Below are 9,191 nucleotides of genomic sequence, written 5' to 3'. Positions count from 1 at the left end.
GAAGGAAGGAAGGAAGGAAGGAAGGAAGGAAGGAAGGAAGGAAGGAAGGAAGGCAGGCCAGCGTGTCACGTGCTTAGCACCGTGTCTGACACTTAAAGCAATACTCCTCCTGCTGTCTGTGCACTCGTGCATTTGGGCAGCAAACATTCATGGGGCTCAGTACTGTGCCGAGCTTACGTGTCTGCATAGCACCTGGGGTTTCCTTCGGGTTCACCTGTGGGGGCTTGGAGCACCTACAGCCCACTGGGGTCTGAACTTACAGCCCCTCCTGTGCTGGCCCTAAGGAGGCTCCTCCCAGCCCCAGCCTGTCCCAACACACCCTGGGCAGAACCCACCTTCCCGCCGCCGCCGTCCCTGGGGGAGGGGCCGCGCCTGTGGGAGACCCAAGCCTGTGCTTTCTCCAGTGCCTGGTTTTCCAGGGAGCCTTGGCTGGAGGGGGATGGGAGAAGGAGCCCGAGAGGGAGGGGAAGCCCGGGAAGCAGAACGGGAACTGGAAGGGGAAGGGTGTGGGTGGGCCCAGATCCAGCTGCCTCCCACTTTCCTTCTCCTGCCAATCCCCTCCCCGCGGGCGGGTGCACTGGAGGCAGGGGCTTGGCCCGGGTTTCCTCCTGGGGGGTGGGGAGCCCAGAACTCAGTGTCTCCGAGCAAAGGGGGTTGAATCCGCAACACCCCCACCCCGAGCAGAGGCCTGCGGCGGGGGCTTTGTGATTTCACTGGCTTGAGGCCCGCACCTGAAGCAGGGAAGATGAAAAAGCCCCTAAAATCAAGCAGGGTGGGTGCAGAGGGCCCCCTCAAGCCCACCAGGTTCCCCGGGCAAATGGTGCCGATTCGTGGGACTCGAGTGGGGGTGGGGGGGAAGCAGCCTCCCGTCAGCCGTCGCCGTGGCCTTGGCTTCAGCCTCTCCCTACCGGGGCGCCCTCCAGACTGCACTGCAAACCTAGGCCTTCAGCCTGGCCGCAGCCCGAGTTCAACCTCAGCTCTCTCTGGGCCCAGGCGCTGGTCCTAAAGTGAGCTGACATTCATTTCACATCCTGTGACTGCAGCTCACTTCCTCCACGTGGTGGGAGCGGTGTGGGGGCGGGGGCGTGAGGGGAGGACAGATTAGAAGGAAAATGTAGCGGGGCTGGGGACCTCTGGGATTTCCCAGGGGGTGGCTGGGTGGGAGGGAGGGTGCGGGAAGCTTTCAAAGGAGAGAACAGACGTGAATGAAGAAAAGGGAGGAGGCAGGAGGCAGTTAGAAGTCCCAGAAGTGGCGCCCACTGCGCCCCAGCAACGCGGAGGCCCCGGGGAGACTGTTGCCGCCTCGCAGGCAGGAGGTGGCCCTGGGGGAAGCCAGGCAGTACCCTGCCAGCTGAGTCGGCCTCGGTTTCCCCTACTCTCTGGGGTGCTAGTTTGGCCGGAGCTGCTGGTGAGCCTGGGAAGAGGAGTGAGGTCGGAGGAACAGGCCTCACAGGCCCCGGGGCTGAGGTGTGTGTGGGGGGGGTCAGGTGGGGCCTGGGTTGGGGGTGCCCTGCCCTGCTGACCCCTCTTGTCTTTCCCCCACAGGTGGAGCCACTGGAAGCCCACACCGCAGGCAGCAGGAGTCTCCCTCAGCACCGGGATCTATGTCTAAGTTCTAACTCTTGCTTACAAAGACCACGATAATTCCTTCCCCAAAGCCCAGCAGCCCCCCAGCCCCGCGCAGCCCCAGCCTGCCTCCCACCGCCCAGCTGCCCGCAATGCCCTCCAGCGGCCCCGGGGACACCAGCAGCTCCGCTCCGGAGCGGGAGGAGGACCGCAAGGTGAGCGGCTGGCTCTGCCCAGGACCCCCTGGAACCCCAAACCCAGGGAAGGGGAGGGCCCATCCCCGAGCAGTGACAGCTCTGGTGTGCTGAGCGCTGGACCGCGCAGCTCAGCCTTCGCGCTGGGCGGTGGAGGGGGGTGATGTCCCCCTTCGGGTGATGGCTGGTAGAGGTTCAGTCCTGGTGGTACGGTGGGAATTTGAACCACGTGATCAGGCTCCAGGACCCAGGCTTTTCACCTTCCTGGTGTCTGAGCAGAGGCTCAGGCCCTGGGTCTGTACAGTGTTGGCAGTCGGCCTTGCAGCGTGTCCCCAAACCCAGATTCCTTTCTGGATTGGCCTCCTACCAGCCCTGTGTCCTCGGGTTGGTCACTTTACCTGTCTTAGCTGCCTCTGCTTCCCCAGGGTATTCGGTAGCTTCTGGGAGGCCAAAGACAAATTCAGGGAGGTTGGTAGATGTGAGGCCGCGTGAGGGCTCCCCCTCCCACACAGGGTGACACCAGTCATCCTGGAGATGGTGATTTCCTGCCCCTCACCCCCACCCCGGGCTCTGAGTGAGTGTCACTTCTGACCATGGAGCTAATGACCTCCTTGTTTTCAGAGCCCCATGAGAGGTGACCTCATCACCCTCTGCTGAACTCCAGGATGAGCCTAAATCAGAGGAGATCCCAGCAGACCAGTAGGGGTCCCTGCTGGGTCCCCACAGGCTGCCTTGGAACCTCACCAAGCCGTGTCCACCTGTAGGCAAAGCCGCCCTGAACCCCCAACGTTGGGATTCTGTGTTCCCCCTCTGTCAGTGAAATGGTAAACCCCACCACCACCTTTCTGGGGAAACTGTGCCAGCCACGGGCCTTTCTGGGGCGTCCTATCTGCCATGCCCTGGTCCCCACAGTTTCCTCTGCCTGCTCCCGTTTTCCTGAGCAAGGCGCGAGGGGTGGTGATGCTTGGTTGGGGGTTATAGTTTGTCCTTCTGGAACTACAGTGGACACCTGTTACCGGGCATGCCCCCCCACCCCCCGGCACTCCGAGGAGCGTCCCCTCTGCTTGGCCACCGTCAGGGGCGGCCCTGAGACCCGCTCACTGCTTATCCTCCCCCGTGCGTGCTCAGCTCCTTCCTGGGTGTGCTCATTCTTAGAGCCTGTTTCGGTTTTCTGAGTGGTTTCCATCCATGTGGTTCTTGGAAGCAGCCCTTGAAACAGGTGGGGCAAGGGCAGATGGCCCTAGTTTACAGGTGAGGACGCTGAGCCCAGATACTCAGTGGTGGGTCCAGATGAGAGCCTAGTGGGTCAAAACCTTTCCCGCTGCCCCGCCTGCGTCAGTCCTCGCGCGGACACACGCACAGGTGTGCGCACAAAGCGCAGGCACCTGCCTTCCCAGCCTGGAATCCGGCAGAATGCCCCGGTTGGGGGCGTATACGCAGCAAACTGGGGAGAAAGTGCTTGACGTGGCCCACTCAGCCAGGCTTTCTAGGCGCTACCGGTCCCCTTCTCTCTGACCCCCACAGGAAATAACAGGTAGTCCAGGTTATCCCGTGGGCCTTCTGGGCCACTCCTGTCTCGGGTGGCGGTAGACCTCACCCTGCCACCACGGAGTCAGGGCCACCTGCAGCTGGCCGCCTGTGCTCTTGAGTGGAGGCTATGGGTAATTCCCTTCCCTCCACCAGCTCTGCTTTGCTCCTCTGTTGGATTAGGTGACCCTGACCTCCCGACGTGGCCTGGTGCCCTGACTGGTGCTGACACAGCTCCAGTCCATACACTGGCAGGTGGGGGGGGGGGGGGGGGGACAGTCAGGCCGGACTCCTCTTGTTACTGAACTGTGCCACCCTGGATAGCAGAGGCCCTGGCTCCCTCGCATGGAAAGTAGCAGATCAGGCTCCCTGTGATGACAGTTCAAGATCGAGAAAGAGCACTGGACAGAGTCAGAAGTCCCCGGGCCCGGGCCTGAGTACGCCACTTCCTGGAGATGTGACTTCAGGCCATCCGGGCTTGCATTTGCTCAGCTGTGAAGTGGGGATCATGACTCTGGCTGTGCCTGTTTTACAGGGTGGTTGTGGAAGTCAGATGAGGTCACGGGCATGGAAATGCCCCGCAAACAGCAAAGTCTGGTCCAATTATGAGGGATTACGATTGCTATTATTATCTACCCATAGTAACTGTTCTGGCTCACGCGGCAACAAACACACACCCAAGCCCCAGATCCTGGTGCTGATAGAGCGGCCGATAGACGGGGGCTGGGGCATGGCAGGCGCTCCTCCCCAGCCGCCCACGCCCACGGCGCACATGCCGGCTCACCTGGCACACCTCCCTGGCACCTCTGGGCTGGCTCCCACAGCTCCAGGGAGCCACCGGGGAGGGCGGGTAGAGACACAGCCGCCCACGCTGGCCCGAGAAAGCCAGGCCTGGGGCAGAGGTGCCTTGTCTGCAGAGGGGGAAGATGGGCTTGGGCTGCGGCCCAAGGAGCCTGGCAGAGTTGCCTGGGGCACCTGGCACAAAGGAACTGTTTGGTGAGCCAGAGGGAAGGGGTGTGGCCACGCACTGGCCCCTGCTCCACTGGGCCCCACGCCCCTTCCAGCCTCCTTCCCGGCCACGCCTCCACGCACCTTCCACTTGGGTACTTCCTGGAGCTGCCAGGCCTCTGTTTCTGCGGTTTCCTCTGCCCGGTGTGCCTGCTCCCTAATCTTCACCGCTCCTCTCTGATCAAAGCCCTTGCTTCCTTCTGTCGGCCTTGAATTACAGTTTGTAGTGGACATGCAGTTCTCAAAACGTGACCCCCTAAACCGGCAGCCCCAGTGGCCCCTGGAAAGGTTAGAAATGCAACTCAGAAACTCTGGGGCAGGGGCCCAGCAATCTGTTTTAACTAGCTCTCTAGGGCATCTAGGAAGTACTGGTGTGGCTGATATCCAGGGGGAGGGGAGGGCAGGGCCTGACTAGCCTAGAGTAGATGCTCAGGAAATACATAGCGGATAGCAGAGAAAGGGGAACGAGAGGGGTAAGACACTCCCACAGAACAGCAGCCTGGGGCCTGGGTCAAGCAGGCTGGGTGCAGTGGTGGCTGAGGCAGAGTGCGTATGGCTGGGAGTGCACAGAGGGGTCTGCCCAGCACCTCTTCTCCCTGTGGCCTCCCCTGCCTTGCCATCCGTATGTTAAGTGGGGAGGCTGGGACAATGCAGATTTGGGGGGGGGGGGGTAGAGCTCTGGGGTTCTCTCCAGGGTGGGTCAGCTGGGTAGATGTAGCCACATGGAGGGAGGGGGAACTGGCCTTATGGGAGATGTGTGTGGGGCGGGGGGCGCGTCCAACAGCAGGGAGGCCCGGAGCCAGGGTCCTGGCTTGCGGAGGAGCGTGGAGGTGGGGTGTCAGGCCCTGCATGGAGGGGAGGGGAGGGACAGAGGGAGCAGGAAGGGGCTGGAAAGGCCTCCTCAGTTCCCCAAATATGAATCAGCGCCTGGCCACGAGTCCAAGCCCCAGGCTGGGCCCCCGATCACGCCGCTCCCCTCTTTCTTTCCTCTGGCCTCAGAAACACACCAGCCAAGATGCACTGAGTGCTATCTGCCAGGTGCTACTTTCAGCTCTGTGCTTTGCATTATCTTATTTCATTCTGACCATTGCTCCATAAGATAGGCTGTATTCTTTTCACCCTCCTTATTAACGACTAAATGGGTGCTTGGAGAGGGGCGGTCACTTGCCTAAGGTTACACAGCTCGTCAGTGGCTAGCAAGTGGGCTTGGAACCCAGGCAGACTGTGCTCTTGGCTGCTGACCACCAGGCTGCCTCCTGCATGAAGAGGTAGAATGAGTGGTGCCTCCAGGGTCCTGCCCGTATTGCTTCTGCTGCAGGGGCCAGGATATTTATCTAGACTGGAAGTCGGGACGGCCAGGGAATGCCTTACTCCTCGCGACAGCGCTCTTGCCCCAGGGTGGGTGTTGGGGGCACTTCATCTCCAGTAAGAATTCACACACAAGTCTAGTGGGCACGATTGTGGGTATGTGCGTGCGCACACACACAGACACTCCAGACACACGCTGGTCAATGAAGACAGGGCTGTGGACACCCTCCTTCTTACCATGCCTCCTTCCCTGCCTGTCTGCCTCCCTCCTGCACCCATTCTCTTTCCTTCTCTTCCTCTCTTTCTTTCCAGGTACCTCTCCAGGCACCTAGCACATAGTAGGGCTCCATAAGTCTGTCAGATGAACTAAATAAACATTCCTGTAAAGGAATGGGGATAGGAAGGTACGAGCCGTGCCTACCATCCAGGGGGGGAGAAGCTGGGTGGAAGAAGCAACAGCAGTGGATGCATATTTGTGCTGGGGGAGCACAGTGAGTGTGCCCGTGTGCGTGTGTGTCCACCGCTGTGGCCGGGGCTCCCTCCTCCAACCCAAAGGCCTGGCCCAAAGGCCTGGCAAGTGCCGACTTCCCTTGGGCACTGACTACTTCCTGCATCCTGGTACACAAACTCAAGGGCACCCTGGGTAGGCTTCCCCTAGCTCCCCTCTCCGTTGTTCTTGCTGCTCCACAGGTCTGTTGCCCACTCTGGGCACACTCTGCCTTTATCACACTCAGAGGCCCACACATCAATGCTTAGGGCCGGCTCTTTGCTTTATAATAGTCACTATAGGGGTTGTTTAAATAGCATCCCTCTTAGTTCATGCAGACGGTAACAGAAAAGGTAGCTTTACCCTTACCTCTTCAAGAACACAGCTACGACTAAGGGCACATCCGTTTGTAGTTCAATGGAGTCGATTAGATGCTTGGTCACGTAGAGTGGACGTGTGACGTAAACAGTCCACCCCTGAGCCGAGTGGGACCCATGTTTTAGGTCCTCTAAAATTCTTTACGTTAGATATGACAGGCGTACCTTGGAGATACTGCACGTTCCTTTCCAGATCCGCAGGGCAAAGTGAATACTGCAATAAAGCAAGTCAAATGAACTTTTTGATTTCCCAGTGCCTAAAAGTTACGCTTGGGCTATACCGTAGTCTATCAAGAGTGCAATAACGTGTCTAAAAAATGTACAGACCTTAATTTTGAAACATTGCTAAAAATGCTAGCCATCATCTGAGCTTTCAGCAAGTCGTAATCACTGATCACCATAACAAATAGAATGAAAATTTTCGAAAAACTGCAAGAGTTACTAAAACGTGGCACGAAGTGAGCAAATGCTGTCAGAAAAATGGTGCCGGTAGACGTGCTTGCCACAAACCTTCAATTCATAAAACACGTGCTATCTGTGAGGCACCGTAAAAGGAGGTAGGCAGGTCAAGTTTAGGTAACCTGCAGTCACTACAGTCTTGAGAAGGTGTCACTCGGACTCTGGAGACAGACCTGTGTTTGCGTCTGGAATGCGCCGTGTGACTCAGCGGCATGGCCTGAGCGGGGAAAAGAGAGGTTTACATGGTGTGTTTTTAACACAGGGACCTGACGTGTTAAGTTAGTCTTATGACTTATTTTGGATAACTAGCTAGCTTGCTCTCTACCTATCTACCTACCCACTCATGTATTTATCTACCTGCCTATCTGCACACTGGTGGGGTAGGTGCAATGTAGCCCCAAGGATCTCAGGAGCTTGGGGTGACAGGGTGGAAAACGCAGGCGGGGTGTGGTGTGGGTTGAAAGTCCACTGAGAACCTGGCATGTGGAAGGAAGGTTATTCCTGGGTCCTCAAAAACAGGCCTGAGGTCCCTCTTCCCTTCATGCATTGAATAGAAGTGACACTGAGGCAAGAGACAGGGAGCCCCAACTCCTGACGGGAAGGGCTGTGGCTCCCTTCAGAAGCTCAGGTGAGGTTCCCCAGGTCCCTCATGGCTTAAATGGTCAGGCTGGGGATGGAGCCCCTCCCTGCCAAGAAGCACGTCCCACAGGGCCTGGGTGGGAACAGCCGAGCTCGGCTTTGCAGAGGAGAAGGGCAGACTGGAGTGGGTATTCCAGGACGTTCGGGAAATGGGGACGATGCCCTTCCTTTCTGGCACCTGGGCCTGGTCGTGCCCTGCAGACAGCTGCGGGGCAATGAGGGATATTGCTTGTGATCATCCCACTTAATGTCTGCACGCTGTGGTAGGGCATGTAAAGGAGCTTCCTTGGCTTGGCAATTAACTCAATCCCACAACAACCCAGGGGGCATCTCCTCTCGTCACCCCCGTTTTAGAGAGATGGAATGGAGGCATAGGGAGGCTAAGAAACTTGGCAAAGGGTCACACGGCTATGAAGTAGTTTTAGCCGGATTCTCTCCCTCTATAAATCGAGAAAAATCATGCCCCACATAGCGTTCTAATGCCTCCGGAAAGGGGGTGCCTGGTGGGGTCGGGATGAGATGGAGCGCTATGCAGAGCTTGGGTGGGCTTGGGGTCCGCGGAAGGGACACTGTACTGAGGTGCTTTTTTATTTCTGTGTTGTCTCTCTCTAAACTGAGTGCTCTGTTTGCTTATCTTTGTATGCAACACACAATAGGTGCTGGATAAATATTTTTTGAGCACGCCCATTAGCCTGGCCTCGCATAGGCCACGGAGGTTAACCTGCCGGGCTGCAGTGTGTTGGGTATGTGCTTAGTGGAGTCTCCATTCCAGAAGGCAGTGAGGCCCCATCATGGCACACAGCTTGTCGAGGAGGGCTGCACCCTGGCAGGAGGGCCTGTGAAACCCCAGGCACCACCATTTTGAACCATTTGGGGTTTCCAAATGGCATTTATGGGGCACTGGAGCTGTGGGAACCCCTCGGGGGCATGGCCTTTTGGGAGGGATGGGGCCTTCCTCAGTATGTATAATATGAAGCAGACCAAGGGGGCAGTGAATACTTGTTGAATACTGATGAATAATTGGAACAGAAGACTGATAGTTTGGGAGGTGACTGAGATCGTTAAAGCAAGGGACTTTGGGGGGTATGTGCAGCCATTCCTGGTGCCACCGCGTGGCCACTCACGCTGCAGCCTCGTCCTCCCCACGCGTCCTCCGGCAGCGTGCCCTGCCACCCACCTGTCTGTGGGCCCAGCCTGGGCGTGTGGCACCTGTGAGCACATGTGCGCAGTGTGGTGTGCAGGGTCCTGTGGCTGTCACTCTGCAGAGCTGGGACTCGGGCCGCCCAGAACGGGGCTGGGCCTGGCGGAGAGGCCAATCGGTTCCATTGAATTCCACGATCACAGACGGCCCCTGGAGGCCAGCCGGCCAGCCGGCCAAGGCTGTACGTGCCTCTTGTCCCAAAGGGTCTGGGCAAGTGGCTGGCTAGATCTGTCAAGTTCATCCCCTCAACTCAAACACCAACTTGAGACATCTGCTCAACGGATGCTGGGTCGGTAGCATCCTCTGTACGCTCTGGAGGGAGCACGTACATCTTACCGGCGGTCTCAGGGTGGGACGTAGATCTCTTTAGGGGAGGGGTCCTGTGTCTAGGCGTGAGCCTCCTGAGACAGCTGTGTGGATACGCA

At 58.3% G+C, this 9,191-nt stretch overlaps 1 protein-coding gene across 5 annotated transcripts in view; it reads left to right on the top strand.

Moving 5' to 3' along the window:
• Positions 1 to 9,191, top strand: part of DNMT3A (DNA methyltransferase 3 alpha) — a 100,278-nt gene that overhangs the window by 26,634 nt on the left and 64,453 nt on the right. For 2 of the 5 annotated variants that reach the window (XM_040496221.1, XM_040496225.1), the window contains exon 2: positions 1,546 to 1,781. In XM_040496221.1, the coding sequence (XP_040352155.1) occupies positions 1,719 to 1,781 (63 nt within the window). In that variant the 5' untranslated portion in view covers positions 1,546 to 1,718. Of the gene's footprint in view, positions 1 to 635; positions 773 to 1,273; positions 1,409 to 1,442; positions 1,468 to 1,545; positions 1,782 to 9,191 lie in introns of those variants that run through there. The other 3 variants (XM_040496222.1, XM_040496223.1, XM_040496224.1) reach the window with 3 other exon arrangements.

Source organism: Herpailurus yagouaroundi, unplaced genomic scaffold (assembly GCF_014898765.1).
Source record: "Herpailurus yagouaroundi ecotype Mexico unplaced genomic scaffold, PumYag 188, whole genome shotgun sequence".
NCBI lineage: Eukaryota > Metazoa > Chordata > Mammalia > Carnivora > Felidae > Herpailurus > Herpailurus yagouaroundi.
Note: the sequence above shows the minus strand (reverse complement) of the source record. Positions and strands in the feature narration are given on the sequence as shown.